A 21,848-nucleotide genomic window follows, 5' to 3' on the forward strand; every position below is an offset into this window, starting at 1 on the left:
AGACAATATATAATGTTCTATATAGTACATTATATGTTTCCCATTATAATTTTTTAAACAGTGCATTGATATGCAATTGTGTAATTGGAATAATTGTGATTTATTCCATCTATTAATGTATGAGTTTTTTCAAAAATATAAATTTGTAAATATGGTAAGTGCAAAAAATGTAAATTAGTCAAATTCTATTAATACTAACCAATGAAAAAAAGACAAATGACATGCTCACAATCAAACTTTCTTCTTGGTATTATACATAAAAATTAATAGAATATATAATTAGGAGAACTTCAATGGTGAGACTTTTGAATAAATTTTCTCCATTCAATTATGAAAATGTGGATGAATATTAATACACTACTCTTCTATTATAGTACTAAATATATATATAAATATATATACATATATATATATATATATATATATATATATATATATATATATATATATATATATATATATATATATATATATATATATGTGATGTCTGATTTCTGTAGTGATGGTAAATTTTGCATGTGAGTTGTGAGTGTAATTGAGAAGTATCTATTTGCTGAATGTGTTACGGCCTGTAAGTCTGTAACAGGTAAGTGTATTAAGTTATAACTCATGAATCACGCTACTCACTTAGGAAATGACCCAATGTGATTGTGGGGCGAACAACTTAACAAGCTTTTTGCCTAACAAAATATGATCCAAATTGATTGTTCAACCTATCAAAATTGCTTACTACATTTCCTAGGAACGTCAATGAATAGGAACAATTTTTAATAATTTATTATAATGATAAAATAATTTATTTCTAAACTATTTTACTTTCAGTGCAATATTCAAATTACGTGATAATCTTTAGATAACACTATAATCGTTATCAATGAAAAGTTTGGAGTGAGTTTTGAACTCGTACCTGTGGGCAACGAAGATTGCTAGACACGTCTCATTAGTGATTAGACTAGACTATTAAACCCTTTATGGCTCGTTTAGTAAGTGGTAATAAAAAACGGTAATGGAAATGAAAACAAGTGTAATTTTAGTTGAAAAATCTCTTGGTTACCTTGATGCTTGTCCAACTTCAATCATCTCATTTTCTTTATAAAATTCATTCCAATGCATTACCATTAGCAGGGGTGGTATTAGGTGGTAATGGAAATTTGTAAATAAATAAACTTTTTTGTGATCAAAATTTCATTACCATGGGAATGATATAGAACTTTTAATAATATTTTACACTATAAATCATTCTCATTACAGCCATTTAATACCACTAATCAAATGGACCGTTAAAGATACCATTTTAAAATTTGAGCATTATTAAAGTAAAGGATAGTATATAATTGGTTTAGAATGTGTCTTAGAGGATTTCACTAATTTCAGATTAATATATTCAATCGAAGTTGTAGGAGTTTTTTCAATTAAAATATAACGAACAAATTAAAATGAACATAATATGATTTCTTTTAAATTATTACTTGTATTTATAACTTCAATAATAGTCATTTTTTATTTATTATCATACCCACAAACTAATTTCTATTTTTATATCATCATCTATACAATTTTTGCCTTCATTTTTTTATGATTTTATCCTCCCATATCATATCTAAAATCAAAGAGAATTATACATTAAAAAAGAAAAGAAGATTCTTTTAAAAAAAAAAAATAATAAAAAGATTCAGTGATCCACAAATTACTTCCTATTTAAAAAAATCATTTTCTTTCCTTTCTTTCCAACTTTCTTGAAGAAGCCTTTGCTTGCAGAACTTCCCATGTAATCTCGAAAACCACACTCTTCCCACTTTCTCTATCTAGAAATCACACATTTTCTCTCTCTACTATCTTCAATGGCGGGTTTGCTCTGTAGATGCAGCGGAACACGAAACTACTACTCCTTCAATGACCTGCTATTCCAATTCAAAAATCGGAGAAACGTTTTCAGAAATTTTCGAAACGTTTCCACTCTTATTCTTCCTTCCAAGAAATGGAGATCTCTTTTCAGTAAAAGTAGTCGCGTCTTCAGGTATAGATTGTTTAACCTTTAGCACAATTTATAATTTTACAAATTCAATTTATTATAGTTTTTCTTTTTATTTTTTTGTGTTTTTAATTATTTGATGCTAAAGATAGATTTTCTTGAAGGATTGATGGGTGATTTGATATGGGCATGCCATTTTTCAATTACTAGATGAAATATGGAAATGGGATTTTTAAAATTTTGGGATTTCGGGTTCTTTTGAGTCAAGAATTGCTATTTTTGTTGGAATTATTGGGTGATTTAATATACATGCCATCATTCAATTACTAAGATGAAATATAGAAAAAATTATTTTTTTAATAAAACAAAAGTGATTAATTATTTGTGGTTGGATTTACATATACGTGTTCATTTCAAATGCTGGAAGCTTGGATTTTTATTATTGGTTTCAAGGATGATGCTTGGAAATTTGTCTGTCAGTATGTGCATTAGGTGTTGCATTCACATGGAAATATGACGCTATGTAATTTAACCGATGAAACTATATATGGGTTTTCAATTTCTTAAATTTATTTATTTGTTTTTACTATATGAGTTTAATCAATGAAGCATGAGCTGAATGTTGGTTTTAGATGGCATAACTGATGTTCTGCTTGGTCTTTGTGAATTAGTAAAGTTTCATGCTGAATGCTATGCAATCGAACTTAGGATAGTTGATCGATACATACATACTACAATCTAAATTTATGTTTGTATTTACTGTCATAGAATATGGGGTAGAGTAGGGAGTCGGGGGAGGTAGAGGGAAGAAACACTTAAATGGAGACAGTGGATGATTGCAGTTTTTGGGAGGAGGAGAATGTGTAAACTTTATATGAACATCAGGAATGGAAAATGTGAGCATTAATTTCAGAAGAGCATGAGTTGAAAGTCTTGTGTTGGAATATAGTACTTACCATAGCAATTACTTCCAATACACGGGCACTACAATGATGACTATGACAATCTTGATCTGTTGGATGGCGTTCAATGGAGATTCTTTCTTGACAACAACTTGATAGATTAATCACGAACATAAGAAGTTTTCTTGTGACTTGATGAAATTAATAAGCTTGTTGGACACTGAAACTTCAGAACTAATTCCCCAAAAGTAGCCATGTTTTTGTATTGAATTACACTAAAAGAGATATAAATCAAAATCCCTTTGATAGGCAAGTTCAAAGGATGAGACTCACTTATGGAAATCAAATAGAGGAAGCTAATCTTTCTCAATTTCTTTTGTGTGTTTGAGTTCTCAAAAAATCTAGAGAGGATTTCTGAACTTTTGTGTAAAAACATTAGAGAATAATCAATCATAATTACAATATAATTAATGCTTTTCCCTTAAAATAACTCCCAAGTAGGTTTACAATATCCAACTAAGTTGCTTTAAAGGAAAGCAATTTCCCATTTTAGAGAATTTTTCCCCATTACGTGCATGACTTATTCAAGACATTACTGCTCGAGAAATTTTGAAGATGCATGCAAAACATCGCCGGTACAGTCTTCGGTGAGTCACGTAACACAAGAGAAAATTGTCGGTCATTCACCCAATCTTCTCTTCCCTTGTGCCAAGACCAACGACTCATGTACATAGGCGACAAATCCTCGATACAACTTCAATCTTGTTTTTAGGAGTTGAGCCTATTCTTTGTTAAAGTCAATCAATGAATTGTCAACTCCTTGGAAAATTTGTTTACCAACATTATGACATTTTAACTTAAAACCATAAAATTGCCTCAACTCATGCGTTGCGCTTGCTCACAATGACCACATTATTGGCAACACCATGTAGTTATAATACACATTCCAAATTTTCGACGTCTTGAGGGTTAGTTTTGATTAGAGTCTCAAAAGGCACTTCTATGAGCTAGTTAGTTGCTAATAACAATATTCCATTACCCCAATATCATTAAGTGGCTTTCATCTAGGGTGAGGTTTAAGGGGGTCGGATCTACACAATCTTATGCTTGTTAGTGATAACACTAATAAAGAGGTCGTTTCTAATTGACCCGTGGTAGTAAACTATCATGTGAAAGTGCATGTGATTTAATGAGTCGTTTTACTAAAGTCTATTATAATTCGACACCAAAGAATTAAAATCTTTGGCCCCGTCAATATAAAGGACGCAATAGTTTGTTTTTAATGTTACTCTAATTTGAAATAACCTAGATATGAATACTTAGGGTTACTATGATGGTTCCATGTACTTACTCTTGTGACACCAATCAAAGTTAAAGTGTGGCTCTTGCGTGTACTCTTGAATTTTTAACTAGATTCCTTTTTAAAGATTATTTGGTTTTTGCATTTGTTCGTTGTATTTCTGTTTTAAAGGCCTTGTTCTATATGAGTTATTTGATCTTGTTGACCCGTATTGGATAGATAGAGGACCACAAAACATATCTTTAAAAATAATATGGATATTAATATTCAATAAGAGAACATAGCTGAAAAATGATAGGGATGGAGTGAGTAGTATTCTCATTTGGACATCTACTGTCCACTATTGAACTGCTTTTATGGGGAGCACCCTTCTTGGTATTGCATGTGTTTTCGGGGCAGAGTGAAATAAGTATATATGAATAGGTATATGATTACTGTTTGAATTGCTTTTTTCGTTGATTGCGTGAGAAACTAAAGGTACCCAGTGATCTATCTCTTTTAGCATGGATGCACGAGAGAAGTCAAGATCCTTGATTTTAAAGTCATCTAAACAGAAGAGAGTGCCTGTTTTCGTGATGATGCCTCTTGATTCCTTTGGCATTGACACTCTTGGGACTCCAAGGATAAAAAAGTGAGTATTTTGCGTAAGCCTTTTTATGTCTTTTATTCTTATTGAGAAATTATTATTTGGCGCCTTTTGTAAAATTAGATTTCAAATTCCTCTAGTCTTTACCTCTTTTAAGTTACTCAATTACCGTTCTAAGTCAAATATTTGCGACTGGAAGATGATTAGACACTTGTTTTGCCATTGCATGATTTTTTTCTTTCTTCACTTTGTAAGATTGGAGTTCATCAATTTATTTCATAAGTCATAAGTATAGTTTTTTGCTCATTTATTTGTCTTTTACAGGATCAAAGCATTGTCTGTATCCCTTAAAGCACTCAAGCTGGCAGGTGTCCATGGGATTGCTGTTGAGGTCTGGTGGGGGATTGTGGAACGTACTTCTCCTTATGCTTATGACTGGTCTCTTTATGAAGAGCTTTTTAAATTGATTTCTGAAGCCGGTCTGAAGTTGCATATTGCTTTGTGTTTCCACTCGAATGTACACTTATCATCTCGACTTAAAGGTTCTGTGAGCCTTCCAATGTGGATTCAGAAGGTGGTTGTACTTTGTCAATAAATCATCACTTGATTAATTCTTTATTTGCGTCTAGCTAGTTGGAAATAATTCGTTTGTCTTTTCATCCTGGGGATTTTCTTGTATTTGCTAAAAATTAAAATTGCAAGTCCCAGATATGTGCCTCAGTAAAATCATCTCCTCAACTAAAATTAATGTGATGATGGCTCCTCTTTTTGAGAAGTGACAATTTTCGAAACATGGCACTTCTTTTTTTTTCGTATTGGAATATTAGTTCACTCTTCCTTGGTGGCAAAGAACACACAGACACATTGAACGTGATCAATTTTGATGTTCATTTTTATTTTCCCCATATGTAAATTTGGGAATTTGTGAACCTCATTTTTTTTCTTTTCCTTCAGATTGGTGCTATCAACAGAGACATTTATTACCGAGACCGGAATGGGGATTTCTGTGACGATTATCTTACACTTGGAGTGGATGAGCTTCCTCTATTTTGTGGTCGTACTGCCCTCCAGTGTTATGAAGACTTCATCTTCAATTTCCTTGACAAATTTGATTTATTAATCGGTCATACTATTGAAGAAATTAGTGTTGGTCTTGGTCCTGCAGGTGAACTTAGGTAACAGTTTTGGTGCCTTATCCATGAACATCATTTATCTGATTCAATAGCTTACATGAGGTGATGTGCAGGTATCCTGCTCATCCATATGCAGATGGTCGATGGAGATTTCCTGGAATTGGTCAATTCCAATGCTATGACAAGTACATGTAGGCCAACTTACGAAACTTGCTTATGTTGTAGTACAGGGTACTTCATAAACTTGCTTATACTCATATTCTGTAATCTAGGACAGAAGTTTCACCTATGCTGTGCAATTTCAGGATGGAGGATCTAAGAATGGCTGCTTGCCACGAAGGAAACCCTCAGTGGGGAGGGAAGGGCCCAGAGGATGCTGGTTGTTACAATAGCACTCCATCAGGAGTTCCTTTCTTTGAAGGTGGTCAAAATAGTTTCCTTTCTGACTACGGCCAATTCTTCCTTGTATGTACTTCTTCTGAAAGACAATCTCCTGTTTTTTTTTTTATGTATGTTAATGTTTCTCAAGGGAACATCTCTTTACTATCAAAACACCGCCTTTTGCTCTATCACGTGTAAGAAGTAGAAATGCACTCATAATGTTGAGTTTTCATTCTTACAATACGAGGGCAAGACGTCTTCTGGGTTACGAATGGATCTTCCCTTTTCGACCTTTAACTTTGTGTATCAACAAAGTTACGATGGGGGGATTTTTAGAATAATTAAGTGAAGTGGTAGTTCTCATTTAATCAGAAAGTGAAACATTCTTCTGACGTGGTAGTAACAAGTAACACAACAACATTGACATAGCCTTAATCCCAAAAGATTGGGTTCGGCTACATGAACCAATATAGTTCCAATGGTTGTCCACATGGATTCTTGACGTTCTTCTCCGTTCATTCCGATTTTCTACCATCCTAATTTGTAAGTCTAGGTCATTCATATCATTTCTAATCCTGTTCTCCAACTCAACTTCGGTCTTCCTCGCCCTTTTTCTAAGTCTTTGAGCTCCAGCTTTCTATCGTCCTTACCTGTTCGCAAATACCAAAACCATCTTATACAAAAATGAAGGTAATGCTGTAATATTAGAAATGTATATGGTTTTGCTGATAAAAACTGGAAAATAGTTTCTGATTGAAAAAGTTGTATACATTAGTTCTCAAGATAATCTGACATCACAAATTTTTGTAGGAATGGTACAGTGGTAAGCTGATTCATCATGCAGATGTAATTCTTGGGAAAGCAGCAGATCTGTTGAAGAAGTATCAACAAAATGACAAAACTTCTGTGCTACTAGTGGCAAAGATCGGTGCAATATATTGGTGGTACGAGTCATTGTCACATGCAGCAGAACTTACGGCTGGTTATTATAACACTGCTCAGAGAGATGGCTATGATCCATTGGCTTTGATGTTGTTTCGTCATGGGGCAGCTCTTCACATATCGTAAGATTTTACCTGTTAATCTCTCTATCTTTTCCTGAATAGAGCTTTTTATACCTGAATAAGTGAAGATTTAAGGAAAAAATCTATGATAGTCCGTTGACATAATTGTTTGAGATCCTTGTGCCTTGCATTGAATGCTTTACTTGTTAGTTTTCTATTGTACTTGTTGAAAAATCAGATTCCGTAAAGAAAATTTGCAAATTACCGCCTGATAAAATCACCCCTTGTTGTTAGAAAATTACATTATCGAACCTTTCTACCTTTATTGTTCAAGCTGGCTATCTTGTAATAGGTTTTTGAAATCAGAGTTGTGTTGGTCCCACTATTTCAAAACGCAAGTTGTCATTAAGTAGCTCATTTGACACCAATAATTAGTTGCAATAAAATTTTTTTGCGATAAGAAAAATAAAAAAAATAGGCCCTATGTTCATGTACACTAGAATCTAGGTATTGCAAACCCCCTAGAGGAGGTCATAGGGATGACTGCGGGTTGAATTTTGCATCTGATTCTGTGTAACCTATCTCCGACCTGATCAAATGTTGGATTTCCAAGCCGACTCCAACTCTAACCTACCTAATCTGATTTTGGCATGGATCCTCAGACATCCAACGGTGAGGATACAGACCTACACTCCTACTGATGTAAGTGTAAATACACCCTTCTAAATAAAGAAAGATAGATTTATACTTGGTCAACACAAGAACAGGAACAAAATATCAAGGGATAGAACCAAAATTCAAGAACACACTCAAAGTTTTGGGGTATAGATCAAAGATAAGACTCACTCAATTTCCCTAAATTCAATACTCAAGACACGCTCGAAGTATTAAAGGATTACTTGGACTTTGGACACTAAGAAAAACAATTTTAAACACAGCTTTATTTTCGTTCCATCAACTATGGTTACTCAAAAAAACATATGAGCTTTTTATATAGAGCTATAAAAAATCAAAAGGAAGCTAAAAGAGTAGGAAAACAAAAAGTGCAGTTGTCTATCACATGAAGCATCAAGGGACAGCCATATGAAGCACCGAAGGACTCTTAATTAACTCCCTAATTTAATAGCATTTACTTAGGCTGATTAATGACTATAACTGAACAACCTCTTCAAACTTATTACAAGACTCTTTGGCTAGCTTAGTTTTATTGCAAATGGTGGTTAAAGCAAAAGGAAATGTAAAGCTTAAGTAAAATCCAATAGCTCATATAACCAATCAGCCATTTGCATACGATTCAGCCATGCACTTGATTGTAGAATTAATTTTCAACCCAACTTAAACATGCAACAAACTCGGACTTATGACTAAATGGACTAAAACCAAGCACTACAACATCTAATGCAACAAGCTCATGAGCTAAAGAAAATTAAGTGTATTTGAATTTGGTTCACCTACTATGGTAAAAATTTCAACTTTTTATGCATGATGTTTTTAGTATTTCAAACAGATGGTATGGAGTTCTGTTTTCTAACAAATTTAATAACCTTGGCATAAAGGTGCTTTATGAAAAGAAATATTTTTGATAACATACATGAACCCACTCAAGTTCAATCAGACTTTTCTCAAACAAAACTACTGAACTACCACCAATTCATCGTATCAAAATGTCTATGTTGGAGTTCAAGTACATTTAACCCTCCTATTCATTTAACCCTCCTATTCATTTAGGGTTAGCTAATATGGCTTCGAGTCACGTCAGGATTTGAATTGATTTGTCATTCCTCTCAGCCAGGAGGTTATATATTGATTCTTGTGGAGATTTTGACCAAGGAAGAAATGTTGGGGTGCATAAATTTTTGATGAAAACCTGTACAAATTTGTGCTACTTGAATTAAAACTTCTGGGGGAAAACTCATTAGTTTTTCAAAATTTCCAAGTTTTTATACTCCTAAATAAAAGCTTGCTTACTGTTGAAAGCTTATCTGTAGGTGTCTAGAAATGGTGGACAATGATACACCTTCAGGTTATTTTTGCAGTCCGGAAGGATTATTACAGCAGGTAATCTTTTGGTTTTCACACTTTCTCGTAAAAAAATTTCCTTTTGTTAATGTTTGTTTTTTAAATTCTTACTTTAGATCCTAGCTTATTGTAGTGTGCTTATGTTAGTCCTGCATTACATCTGATTTATATGTTGGAAGATTTCATTAGGTGGTTGCAGACCTGCAGCCGGTGTGAAAGTCTAAATATAACTTTGTGGCAATGATTTTGTATTCTAGTTATGCCTAGATGAACCCGACTAGCTTTAAAACCAATAGACACAGATAATTTGTGCTCCAATCTTCATCCTCCTTTTCGGCTTCTACCTTGGGGTTTTTAATAATCTTGTTGGGGTCGGTTATGTTTTTGACCAGTACCTTGGTGAGTCAGACCTCTCCTAAGATCACCATTATTCAATTCTTCCAAAGTGAGAATACAGAGCTGCTGGCGTCAAATGGATTAACAAAAATTTTGCTTCCTAATACAATGGCATTATAATTTCATGATATTTTTTTCATGAATTCTTTTGTGTTCAGCTTATTATTACATCCTTGTCCAGAAAATAAAGTTTGTTGGCACCGATTTCCATGAACAGGAAAATCAACAAATTCGAATTAAGACATTCTTACTGTTTTAATGTGTACTTTAATGTTTTGGGGTATGAAATTAAGGGAAGAAAGTCATCCTAGCCTGGTGTTGTGAGGAAAAGTATGCTACATTTGGAAGATGTAAGGTTATGAAGTTAATGACATAATCTATGTCGCTGCCTTCACAACTCGCCAAGGGGCTTCTTGACTGAATAATCAAAGTACCTTGTGATTTTTTCGCAAAAAGATTTACTAGATAAAACCTAATTTATTTATGTCGTAATTATATTCAAGCCTGAAACTTTTCTCGTACAGAACCAGTTGTATCTGCCGATTCAGGAGCAGTGGGTACTGGGTAGGATAATGCCGAACACTTCTTCAAGTGTCCTGTAGTTCAATATAACCTTGGTATCACTGTTTCTATTTGATTAAAAAAAAATTGCTTTTGCAAATATGTAGGCAATGAAACCTTACATCCGTTTTTAAGACACCCTTGTTTCTCATGCTCTTTGATTTGTGGATTTTATGACCAGTTCTGTTTGTAGCTCTTCATTATACAAGTCAAATGATGTGCTTCTCTATCACAGAATTATACTCTTCATTATTTTATTTGCAGAATTAGCATCTCTTCATTCTTCCCTTTATAGAGCAGAACATGAACTTTTAGATTCCGTTTTAATTTGAGTGGTAGAAAGCTGTTTACGGTTTAGAATGTATATTTGGTTATAAAGGCCTTATATTATTATTTTGAGTGCAGCTTCAAACTGTCTCAAAGAGAAGGACTATTAGCTTGACGGGAAGGAATTGTAACGAACGTTTTGATAAGGTAAACTTGCTTCTGAATGAATGCCTGGTGTGCACCCTGACCCATTGTGATTGGATGGAATTTTTGGCTTTTTTCACGTTTTGTGTGATAGAGTTGATGCTCCATACTGTGGAACTTGTCTTTGGGGATGAAAATAACAAATCTTTGATTTGATATTGCTAAAATATTTTATCTTCTTGCTTCTCATTGTTACTTCGGATAATTGATATGCTTTGCAGGCTGGACTGCAGCAAATACAAGCCAATTGTTATAATCCTGGGGCGGAAACTGTAAAATCGTTCACGTACTTCAGATTAAGTGGCAATATTTTTAAGGCCGAAAATTGGAGAAACTTTGTTCCGTTTGTGAGAAACATGAATGCAGAACAGTGAGAACGAGACATGATATATAATCATTTGATCTTTTGTTGTTAAAGAAATAGTCCTATATAGAATGGCCTTGGCTGCCCTCAAATTTTAGTGAGGCAGGGAGATTGGAGGGCCATTGCACACACTGACCACATCAACTTCTGTATTCTTCATTCTTTACAGATGTACATAGCTCATAGCCCCCTCCATTGTCAGTCAGAACAGTAACAATTGTAATGCTTTACTAGGAAAATATCAGCATTTTTTAGGTTTTTTTTTTAATTTTTTTTATGTTGGCCCTTTGAATATAACATTGAAATGTACCAGTGATGAGCATTTATCTTTAAGCTTTACAAAAAAGGATTGTTTCCAGACATCATATTCAAATCAGTTAATGCATACTCCTGTTGATTGCTTCCATGTCGATTGTTGAATGTATTTTGTGGGTTCAACTCAGTGATCCTCGGAAACTGATCATGTGGCGTGTTGTGAACAAACCGGAAGACGCCTCATCTTGATAGGCCACAAATTGCGTAGAAAAACTGTGCATGAGCCTGTTCAATTAGTATAGAGCTCCGGCAAAGTTAATAGGTATATGATTGAATAATGTGGAATTGTATGACCAGAATCGTAGAATCATAAATTTGATGGTAGATACGCAATTATGGTATGATTTGGTTAATATTTGTTCCAAAGTGCAATTGGAAAAGAAACGGGAAAAAACAAATGTATTATGTTAAGCTAAATACTTCATTATAATTAAGCATAAGCCCATAGCCCATAGCCCATAGCCCATAGCCCATAGGGGTGATTGGTGAAGCATGAATGTAGCCTCGGTTCCAACTTTATTTGCTAAACTTACACACATAGTTACTCTATTTTCTTAGACTGTTCAAGATTGAAATGTAATGAGGCATGTCACCACTGATGCGACAGCTTTATAACGGGTGAGGTTAGGTTGGTGTTGGTAAATACAATTTCAAAGAGAAAGATAAAGTGAAATGACATGTTTATACACCTCGGATAGAAGACGAAATAAATATTAGTACTTCTATTTAGGATTTAAAACTTGGATAGAAAACGAAACAAATACTAGTACGTATGTCGCTTTTTACGTGGTTTGAAATGATTAATATTATCAAAGTATGAATCTTACACACTCGCACTAATTAAATCATATTTGCCACTCTTATTCCTTTTGGGTTAGCGTGAGATTTCTCTTTGCCTTTCTCTTTCATTCATACAAAATTGGTGTGTAACTAAATTAAATAGCACAACGTGAGAGTGAGAGTGATGGACATAACAAAACTTCCGACTGATTTTAACTTAAAATACGTTTGAGAGAATAGGGCGAACGTTAGAAAACCTCAATTACATGGGTGGGTTCACCACATAAAGGCAAGAGGCAAACTAGGGTGACTGGGTCACCCAAAATTAAAACTCAACTGTTTTAGTACCATAAAATTTTGTCTAAACAATGAGACCACATGTATCCATCCTAAACAAAAAAGGGGGGAAAAGGGAATTTGTATCATCTAAAGTCATGCTTCATGCAGCTAGGACTGTCCTACTGGACATCTATTTGAACTCAGCATTCATTTGGCAGGTTTGCGTGGACCTCAGATGGTTTCCTGATTTATAGTAGGACCAGACAAGGCAATTATGGGATGGATGAACCAGATAGATTTTGGTCCCTTTGGTCCAATAAGTAGACTTGACATGAGTCTCTATCCGAGACAAACTTATAGTGATCCGTTTCCTTTCCAAATTTCCTCTATATCCCACCCATTATTCATATTGGCAATTCATGCTTGTGATACCATTGCTCTCCCTCGGAAGTTTATTCGGCAGGTTCAGGTTCCGCCAGGCTTGCCCATATTGCTGCAGAAACTGCATTACTCTGATACGATCAAAAAATAACCTAGCCTTGTAGGCTGTAGCCTAGATATTGTTTTCTTTTTAAACAGCGTCCCGTAGTTCTAAATATCTTTCCAAAAATGTCGATGTCAAACAGCATCAAAAAGAACCACTATTGGTATGGTTATATACTTAACTAAAACTATTGATTGAGGTACATGGACTAAATGTACGATTGAGGAACTTTTATATTGCATCTACCATAGCTGCTGGCTGCCAAATGCAACGTGCCCCTAACACAGAATAAGGCAGACTGCGAGCCCTAAATATCTATTAGACATTCATTCAACAATAACTATAAAAACACAACACAAACTGATCAAAGTTGTCACTCACAGCCCTCATTCATGTTTTATAGTTCCAAATATTTGTCGTTATACACCAGCAATCAATATTCTGTATTATCATGAGCAAGAATGTGTTGGGTTGTTGGATGAACCTATCTGATTCTGATCTAAGAAAATCATACACAATATATACACACTCTTAGCATTGATCTCCTTGATTACTCACAATCTCTGAGGTTCATTAAGAACAAAAAAGGTGATTATAGTCGACATTATAGCTAAAAAAAACAAAAAGTGGAGGGAAGAAAAAAACAAGTGGTATATGACAGCAAATGTTCTTTCATTTTTGTACAATTGATGCACTTATCTAACTTCAATCAAAGTAAACCCCACAAGAAAATATTAGTTTGCAGAGGGAGCTATCAAGAACCTCCCACAAGGTTATCAAGTCATTACTTTCTTCAATAATATCCTTGGGAATTATACATGTGTAAGTTTGGCCCTTGATAATGAAAATATATGATGCTCCATAATTTTTGTAACTCCAAATTTCTGATAGTTCTTATCAGTTGTCTACCTCACTCACAAATAATTTCAGATATTTCATTTAAATGTGAACGAGAAAACAAAAAACTTATTTTCTTGAAAAAAAACTCCTTTAAAAAAACTATACATTTATAATATAATAAATAATAATATGAATAATTGCTCAGAAAATTTATAGTCTGTTCTGTTACCTGAGTAGTAGCTATCAGGGATCAATAAATAAGTACCAACCATCAAGTGTGTGTACCCAATCCAATAGGAAGCTCAAGCCAAGTAATTCACTACTATTAATGTATTTAAAATGAGAAAGGAATTGATAATAATATGAAAAGAGAGAAAAAAAAGGCTACAAAAAAGTTTCCAGCTAGACATACAAAAACATTTCACTAGATATTGACATCACATAGCAGGGGACCATGAGAAGCTGACCCAAGCACCATGCAATATTGGGTGTCCCATCTAGTTTGTTCTCTAATTATTCAACTTTGGTGTGTTCATCTTATTACAACGATTCACACTTTCATGTTTCCATTTCCTCTTTTCTTTAGCTTAATTAGATGCTTTTAACCCATCAATTTATATAATCTTATACTAGATTCTCCCCAGGCTACAGCCCACCCGAGCTTAATGCAAGCATATTGACATCCCAATGATATAAAGGACTAGACTAGGAAAACGAACCCAAATTTGTGATTTTAGTTACTTTCAAACTAGAGGAAACATTAATTAATTTAAGCCAAGAATTGGCATGATTTTGTCAAAAATGAAAGCTAGGGTCTGAATTGATGTCTTAAGAACCATTTGAGTAAACTTAATGGAGCTTTTAGTAATTTTTTAGGTAGTACCCTATACTTGCCTTTGTTTGGATGAAAAGATGAAATATATGGATGCTACTATTACTATCTCACTCATGTAAAGAAGCAAAAAGGGAAAGTGAGTAAATGTAACTACAATTTCAGCATCTCCACTGTAGAAGATATTTGCTAAATTTTTCCTAGCAGTAAAAATAAGTGGTAGAATCACAAAATATAGAGTTAGCTAGCTCAATAATGCTACCATGATTTGAAAAAGACTTGTAACTTTTAAGGTATCCATATTTAAGTAAAATTCAAGCAAAGACAGATGTCAAAAGATCAGCAGATCACTCTTTCGATTCTTTTTATGTTTCTTATGGGGAAGCTGGTTTTGAAGTAGGACAAGTCCTATATGAGGGCAGTAAAGCAAGGAAGGATGATGGTAAAGTAAATCTCTTTCAATCTCATGAAAAATTGACAACTTCAAAGTGGAGAGTATATTCACAAAATCCCATACCATTCTATGTGCCTCTATCCATGGAAATCGAGAAAGCAATTTTTCAAATTGTGTACCCAACAAGATCGAAGACAAAGAACACCCTGTTTAGAAATACAATATCGCAGTTAGCTATCAAGATTCAATTGGAAACTACCTCGTTATTAACATAAGGGTCATTATCAGTTTATCACAAGAATAAGTTTACATACATTAACCTGCCCAAAACCCCAACTAGCCGGAAGCCTAAGAGGTAGCCACTAGATAACACTGGGAAAATGGAATTATAGTTGCTCATAACACAAATATTCGAAAACAGCAACGAACTAAGTAGCTATACTAATATTGTAGATAGAACTTTGATAGAAAAGCATATCATGAATTAAAAGATGGATAAGAGTAAAGTAGTACACAAAAAGATTACATCATAATGTAGCAAAGCACAGTAGTAGCTAATACACCAACAGAGTTGAGCTCAAGAAGCTCATCAAAACATAAATGGAACTCAAACATTTGCAGAAACAAAACCTACTACAGAAAATACTAACTGACTGATAATAAATTAACGCTTTGCAGAGAAGAGAACCTGAAGATATTTTCCTCTCAGATTAGATCTTCCTGCATTTTTAAGCCATTGATTTTAAGGAGCTGTAGACTCTCCATTGGTTCTTTGAAATTCTTGTCCTCATCAAAATCCCTCTGTTGGATTATGAAACTATCAAGTGAAGTAATTCCTGTCACACCAAATATATAAATTACTTCAAACTATAACGTGGAAGCATAATGCAGAAAGATAAACAATGTTGGGTGATGGTATCACCTTTAGATACTGAAACCAGTAGAGGGAGAGTCTTTTGCATCACTCCTATCAATGGCGAGAACAGGAGGGAGCGGAAGACGGCCTATTAAGATGGCCATCATTTACCTCCTCGCCCCGAAGCCGAGTGGGAAAGTGGAACCCGGAGAATCCACCAGAAGCGAAACCAAGGCCTAGTAAGCCTTGTGGGTGGACTGCAATAGCTTGATTATGATTATGTTCATTTGAGCTAGCAATTGTAAAGCAAGGGTCACTAATCCACGCTCGGATAGAGGGTGTGTTACTGGACTGAAGGGGTCCCCTCTGTGTAAAAAACTGGTTGTGTTGGCCACCACCAAACAGTGGTTGCAATAGTGGCGAAGGCTGATTGAAAACATAACCGCCTCCACCACTACTACCACCACTTCCACCAACACTGTGGGTTTCGGTGCCAGTGTGTTGGGTGTTCCAGCCGACAACCAGTCTGTGGAGCCGTCCCAAATCCGGATTGGGTTGATGCTGGCTATCACCCCAACCAGTGTTCGGATTCTCAAACCCAATCGGGACAGCTCCAGGAAACAGTGAATGTTGCTGCTCATCATGAACAGCATTAGTACCATGGTGGTGTGAATGTGATTGCATGTGAATTGGGTCCTGAAAAGACTGCAAAGACAGCTTCAAATCTTGGCTCTGCCTACCATCACCACCACCACCTCTCTGCAACAACCCACCTTGAGGGTAATCTTGGAAATCAGATGCCGAGCTCGTAGTGGTGGGCCCTGCATTACCCCCACCCATAGGAAAGAAAGATTTTATTGTATCAGCAATGGCATCAGAATCCAATGAAGGTGGTAACAAACTAGAACCTGAGTTATTAGCATTATTATACGGCTGTTGTTGCTCCTCATCACCATACATCCCCTCAGCACTTCCATCACCCTTACCCTCCAGTAATTCTCCAACATCATTCTTCCGTCTTCGACTGTTTGAGGTCGTAAAATTCATACTAGTTGGACTCCAAGCAGGCAACTGTTCAAGTTCATCTATTGCAGCCTTAGCCTTTTTAATCAACCAGTCTACAGCCTTACTAGGACGGTCATACCCAAGACGATCCTGAACATCATAGAATTGTATAGCTGTATGAGCCGAGAGACGAACCCTCCGGTCTCTCGGCCCTTTAGCAGTACAGACCTTGCTATGACGGTCCTTTAATCCCGTAGCTCGGACAATGTGACCGCCTTGAACTTCTACTATCTCTCCTATCCCAGATTTTCTCAAAGATCCTCTATTAGAACCTGATTGTTGCTTCTTGTGCTGCTGTGAAGAAGAATCTCCAATTCCCATTGAGACCTTTTGCCGAGCATGTTGTCTGCTTGCTGGAATTGAAGAGGATGAAGGCAAAAAAGCTCTTTTCTTAATGGGTCGCTGAGATTCTGAAATGGGTACCAAATTTTGGGGTTCTAATTGAGAATAAAGGTCTCTAAGTTGTTGCCCAGCTTGAGATTGTTGAAGAAAAAAGTGGTTATGGTTGAAGGATGATGGTGGCTGTTCTTGCAATTGTGGTGGTGGAAATGGTTGTCTTTCATTCTGTGGTTCATCTACATCTCTGGGATTTTGGTGGTGAAAAAGTTGGTGGTTTTGGAGGAGGTTGAGGTTGTGATGGTGACTCCTCTGAGGATCCAGACTCAAACCCTTGTCCTCTTTTCGTTGTTCCAGTTTTGGATGTTGGGCAATTCCTAATTTTGTTGGTAACACTAATAATGATGAAATTGTTTTTGTGGATGCTGAATACCTGGGTATTGTTGAATAACGTTATAGTGGTCTTGTTGCTTCTGAAATTGCAACACTTCTGAAAGATGAAACTCTCTGCCATTCAACTCTACCATATCCATCAAAGATGTTACCTTTCACATCTTACATGTACAAGTAGAAGTACTTGACAACAAAATTGTGTAAAAACAGAAGGAAAAAGAACCCATATTTGTTTTGTTAACACTAAGTCACTAACCCATACCCATCTGATGAGAATAATGGGAGACAAGGTTACTGGTTGTTTGATTATATAGGCACTCTATCACAAGTGCTTCAGTTATAGGAGTAGTACTAACTACGAATCCTACTCGTTTAAAAGTAGTTTTTTTGGGGGACTGTGGACTGCGGACTCCTATACTGGTGTATGTGTACTATTGCAGTTTCCTTTTAATTGGTGAGAGAAAAGCAAGGAAAGAAGAACAAGGATTTTTGAAACGAGAAAATATAATTCCGAGTATCTTGGTTACAAATTAGCTTGTAAACAAAGGAAAGGGATCATGGGGATTGGGGGCCAGGCGAAACACTAAAATATACAAGTAGAGCAAAAGGTAGCAATTTGGGTTGTAACACTGCACTAGTCAGAGCCAGAGGTGCTCAACGTTTTAAATATAAACTAAAACGGGTACACCCAGGTTTGAGGTTTTACAGGCATTGTTTGGTCACAATTGAAATGGGAAATTCCTGTTTGTCACTACAAAATCACACACCCAAAGCCCAAAATTAAAACTAAGTGGACTAGCCCATCAACTCCAAATTCAAGAATCTGCATATTTAGATCCCAAGTTGACTTGCTGGACTTATTTTACCCACCCCCCCCCCCCCCCAAAAAAAAAAATACCCGGCAAAACAGTCTCAAAAAGAATACAAGGCCTCAAATCAACTCATGAACTAGTCTAAACTTGTAGCTATGAAACCGTCTCATTGTGAGATGAGTCCATACAAAAGACTTATCATGCTAAAATTTTTATTATTGGACTATTTAACCTAAGTATGAGACAATCTCACCAGTATGAGGCACGTCTCATGATGAGATTGTCTCATACAAGAATTTGTATAATTTCTTTACCCATTTCAACTATGGATCTAAATCAACACTTGTGTTCAGAACCATATTTCATTTGAAATTCTAAAATTGATTTAAATTTAGTATCTAAAATTTTTAAAAAAATTTAAATTTAAATTTAAATTAATTTCACTCTTATTTTAATGTAATTAAAGTTTGAGAATTAAAAATGACTACTCATAGCCTGTCATTTTCAAATTTTTTATTTATGATTTGATATTTGAAATTTATTAATTGAAATAAACTTTTTATTCCCAACACAGCATTTGACATACTAGATTAAATAGTTATTAGAGGTTTATTGAAGTTAAATCTTTATTTTAAAAAATAAAATATTATTGTTCGACATTTAGTAATGTAGGTAGTTGGTATAGACATTATAATTTGTAACGTTTTCAAATATCAAACGTATCGTTTTATATTTTTTTTTGTTTTCAAGAGCAACTTTTATAGTTATATTTGTATAGCTACAATTACCCAATGATATATTTACTTTGACGGCTAACAATAACGGTTATCCCCAACAGCTAATACTTTTCAAAATTTCTTATATTAGCTAGAAATATAGAAGTAATTTATATCCAAAATAATTGCCATTACTTATAAACTTTGAAAAAATACTCTATTCCCAAGTCCAATTGGTCAAGTTATTAACTTAATTATTATTTTCCTAAAAAAAAACAAAAACTTAATTCTTATTTGATTACACATTAAATATCTTTCTAATGAGTTGATAATCCGTGCAAAACAAAGAGCATCCGCTCGCTCAGTCCTCACTCCTCAGTCCTTCACTCTTTGCTGTGGTCATTGGCAAAACAACAAAACACATTTCTTCAGTCTTCAAAAATATCAAATTTTCGGCCATGGCCACAGCAAATCTTTTCTCTTCGCCTACAACTTTCAAGTTCATTCCAACAACCCTTTACCCATCTTCTCTTCTTCCTCTCAAAAATCATTCTTTTATCTCCTTAATTAAATCACCCACATCACCAAAAAGACTGATTCTTTGTCAATCCAAGAAAAACAATGATGTTGCTGATGTCCCAGATAGATTAATCTCAGCAATTTGCTATTTTTACCCCTTTTTTGATGGTATCCAATACGGAAAATATGTTGTTAATCAGTTTACCCCTCTTCAACTCCTTATTCAACCTTTGGTTCCTGCTATAAGGGTCTTTAAAAGCTTTCCTCTAAATGGGGTTTTGGTATTTTTTGCCCTTTATTTTGTTGTTGTGAGAAACTCTAATTTTAGTAGATATGTGAGGTTCAACACTATGCAAGCTATTGTTCTTGATGTTCTGCTTATTTTTCCCGACCTTTTGGAGAGGACATTTAACCCAAAAGATGGGATTGGTTTGGATTTGATGATGAGTTTGGATAGTACTGTCTTTTTGTTCTTATTGGTGAGTTTGATTTATGGGACTTCTTCTTGTGCAATTGGTCAAATTCCCAGATTGCCTATTGTTGCTGAAGCTGCTGAAAGGCAAGTTCTTTAACAACATGTTTCCATTTTCAACAGGATTATTCTTGTTTAATGTGTTTATATGCTTGTTTAGTTACACAATGTATTAAATTGTATACTCTTGAATTATTGAGCTGAAGACTGTTTTGTGCTTCAGAAAATTGCTGTAATTTTCCTGATATAGATGAATAGAAATAATTATTTGCTTTTGGATTTATGTCCTTTTGGTGAATCCTTTATATTCCCAATTAAACGAATGACAATTGAATACAGTTTGCAATTCATGCTAATTAGGTATACACTTGTTTCAGTTTGAAATTCATGACAGATTATTGAATTAGGTATCACTGGTTGGATGAGTTTTGTTGTTGGTGTACCTTCTGAATTTTAACCTTTGAAATTCATAAATGTGAGTTTTGTTATAAGCATTTTTTACCTGAATAGCATAGCGGAGCTCTGACTTGAGACTGTATACACTTAAGTAGCTCCTAGCACGCTACACGCTAATGAAAATGAATGACCTTTCACAATCAGCTCTTGCAAGTGTGTTTTTGTATGGTGTTTGACCGAAGCAATGCAATCTTAGTTCTTTGGTATGGAAAATTGGGGCATAAAGCTTCAAATATCCTCAATCACAAATCCATTTTCTTGCGTAAGCGCAAGAGATAAACTTACTTTTATGCTTTGTTCCTATGAAATTTTGGAGGAAAAGGGAAAGAAGGGAAGTGGAAGGGGTAGAAGGGAATAATGAGGGTCCTTTTTTTTTATTTAGGATGGAAAGGGAGAAGGGCGAAATGATGGTCAACTTACTAACTACCTTCCAAATCTTTCCCAGGAAGATTTGGTTATTAACAAGATTGAAGGAGTTGATCATTACAAATCCTTCCCTCTCCAAATTTGGTATCAAAAGTTTAAACAAAGGAAAACCTATCCTCCTAAATCCATCCCCTTTCTTCTCCTCTAATTACCTCCATTCAAACAAATCGCTAGGCCAGGAGAAATTGAGAAAGTTCAAATCAATAAATGTGTTCGGATAAATTTGGCTTTCTTAAACTTCACAAGCTTCATATTGTAGACCTTGTTGGTGTTTTGGTGACTCAAACTGGAGTCTAAGACATGGGAGAAGATGAATCAAACGGGGCGCGTTTAGTCGCAAACGTCGAGTCGGCTTTTGGTGGGCAGGAGTGGAAGACGAGTCGGCATTAGGTTCTAGACTGAGGAGGATTTTCCGGAAGCCAAAGCCGAGTCGACTTTTCTGGGCTTGGGGTAAAAGTAGAGTCCATTGTTACCTGGAACGACATTTGGTTTGGAACGGGGAACGGGAACGGGAACACAGAACGCAACCTATATTGACTTGGAAACGATTGGGTACGAAATACATTATGTACAAAATATATATTTGAAAACAAAATTAAACTAAAATGATTTATTTGCTTTAAGAAATTATTTTCAAGTGGAAATTTTTTTAGATTTCTAGTTTTCATCTTTTTTTTCTCCTTTTTTTTTTAATTTGTAAATGAAGGCCAAAATACCTTCTTAAAAAAGGTCTTCTGCACTAAGACGTCACCTTGAGCGATTTGAGTCGCGTTTTGTGGTGATT

The 21,848-nt window shown here is 35.0% G+C and overlaps 3 protein-coding genes across 5 annotated transcripts; 2 read left to right on the forward strand and 1 right to left on the reverse strand.

Annotated features, from left to right (window-relative positions):
* The first annotated feature begins 1,664 nt into the window (after nt 1-1,664).
* On the forward strand, nt 1,665-11,499 carry LOC130818386 (inactive beta-amylase 4, chloroplastic). Of its 2 annotated transcripts, none has more exons than XM_057684551.1 (10): nt 1,665-2,017; nt 4,677-4,805; nt 5,085-5,334; nt 5,715-5,935; nt 6,007-6,084; nt 6,199-6,358; nt 7,085-7,338; nt 9,267-9,336; nt 10,660-10,728; nt 10,947-11,499. In XM_057684551.1, the coding sequence occupies exons 1-10, from the start codon at nt 1,842-1,844 to the stop codon at nt 11,097-11,099; spliced, it is 1,560 nt and encodes a 519-aa protein (XP_057540534.1). In that variant the 5' UTR covers nt 1,665-1,841; the 3' UTR covers nt 11,100-11,499. The 2 variants fall into 2 exon arrangements, with proteins under 2 accessions (XP_057540534.1, XP_057540535.1); XM_057684552.1 differs by having other exon boundaries at nt 1,889-2,017; nt 4,652-4,805; nt 10,947-11,451.
* Nucleotides 11,500-11,613: 114 nt separating this feature from the next.
* On the reverse strand, nt 11,614-18,490 carry LOC130818388 (transcription factor TCP4-like). Of its 2 annotated transcripts, XR_009043954.1 has the most exons (4): nt 15,936-17,405; nt 15,702-15,849; nt 15,137-15,219; nt 11,614-11,629 (listed from the first exon to the last, which is right to left on the reverse strand). XR_009043954.1 is itself a non-coding variant. In XM_057684553.1 (2 exons), exon 1 carries the CDS (start codon nt 17,253-17,255, stop codon nt 15,984-15,986), a length of 1,272 nt encoding a protein of 423 aa, XP_057540536.1. In that variant the 5' UTR covers nt 17,256-18,490; the 3' UTR covers nt 15,285-15,849; nt 15,936-15,983. The 2 variants fall into 2 exon arrangements, 1 of the variants encoding a protein (XP_057540536.1); XM_057684553.1 differs by lacking the exons at nt 11,614-11,629; nt 15,137-15,219 and having other exon boundaries at nt 15,285-15,849; nt 15,936-18,490.
* Nucleotides 18,491-19,418: 928 nt separating this feature from the next.
* LOC130818389 (protein TIC 20-v, chloroplastic-like) lies at nt 19,419-20,465 on the forward strand. Its single transcript, XM_057684554.1, has one exon. It carries the CDS (start codon nt 19,650-19,652, stop codon nt 20,280-20,282), a length of 633 nt encoding a protein of 210 aa, XP_057540537.1. The 5' UTR covers nt 19,419-19,649; the 3' UTR covers nt 20,283-20,465.
* Nucleotides 20,466-21,848: the final 1,383 nt, after the last annotated feature.

Source organism: Amaranthus tricolor, chromosome 7 (genome assembly GCF_026212465.1).
Source record: "Amaranthus tricolor cultivar Red isolate AtriRed21 chromosome 7, ASM2621246v1, whole genome shotgun sequence".
Lineage (NCBI taxonomy): Eukaryota > Viridiplantae > Streptophyta > Magnoliopsida > Caryophyllales > Amaranthaceae > Amaranthus > Amaranthus tricolor.

Excerpts from the sequence above, each read along its gene's own strand:
- LOC130818386 (XM_057684551.1), top strand. The coding sequence starts at position 1,842 with ATGGCGGGTTTGCTCTGTAGATGCAGCGGAACACGAAACTACTACTCC. Across the intron at positions 9,337-10,659 it reads CGGAAGGATTATTACAGCAG|CTTCAAACTGTCTCAAAGAG; the intron begins GTAATCTTTTGG and ends TTTTGAGTGCAG. Across the intron at positions 10,729-10,946 it reads GTAACGAACGTTTTGATAAG|GCTGGACTGCAGCAAATACA; the intron begins GTAAACTTGCTT and ends TATGCTTTGCAG.
- LOC130818388 (XM_057684553.1), bottom strand. The coding sequence starts at position 17,255 with ATGGGAATTGGAGATTCTTCTTCACAGCAGCACAAGAAGCAACAATCA.
- LOC130818389 (XM_057684554.1), top strand. The coding sequence starts at position 19,650 with ATGGCCACAGCAAATCTTTTCTCTTCGCCTACAACTTTCAAGTTCATT.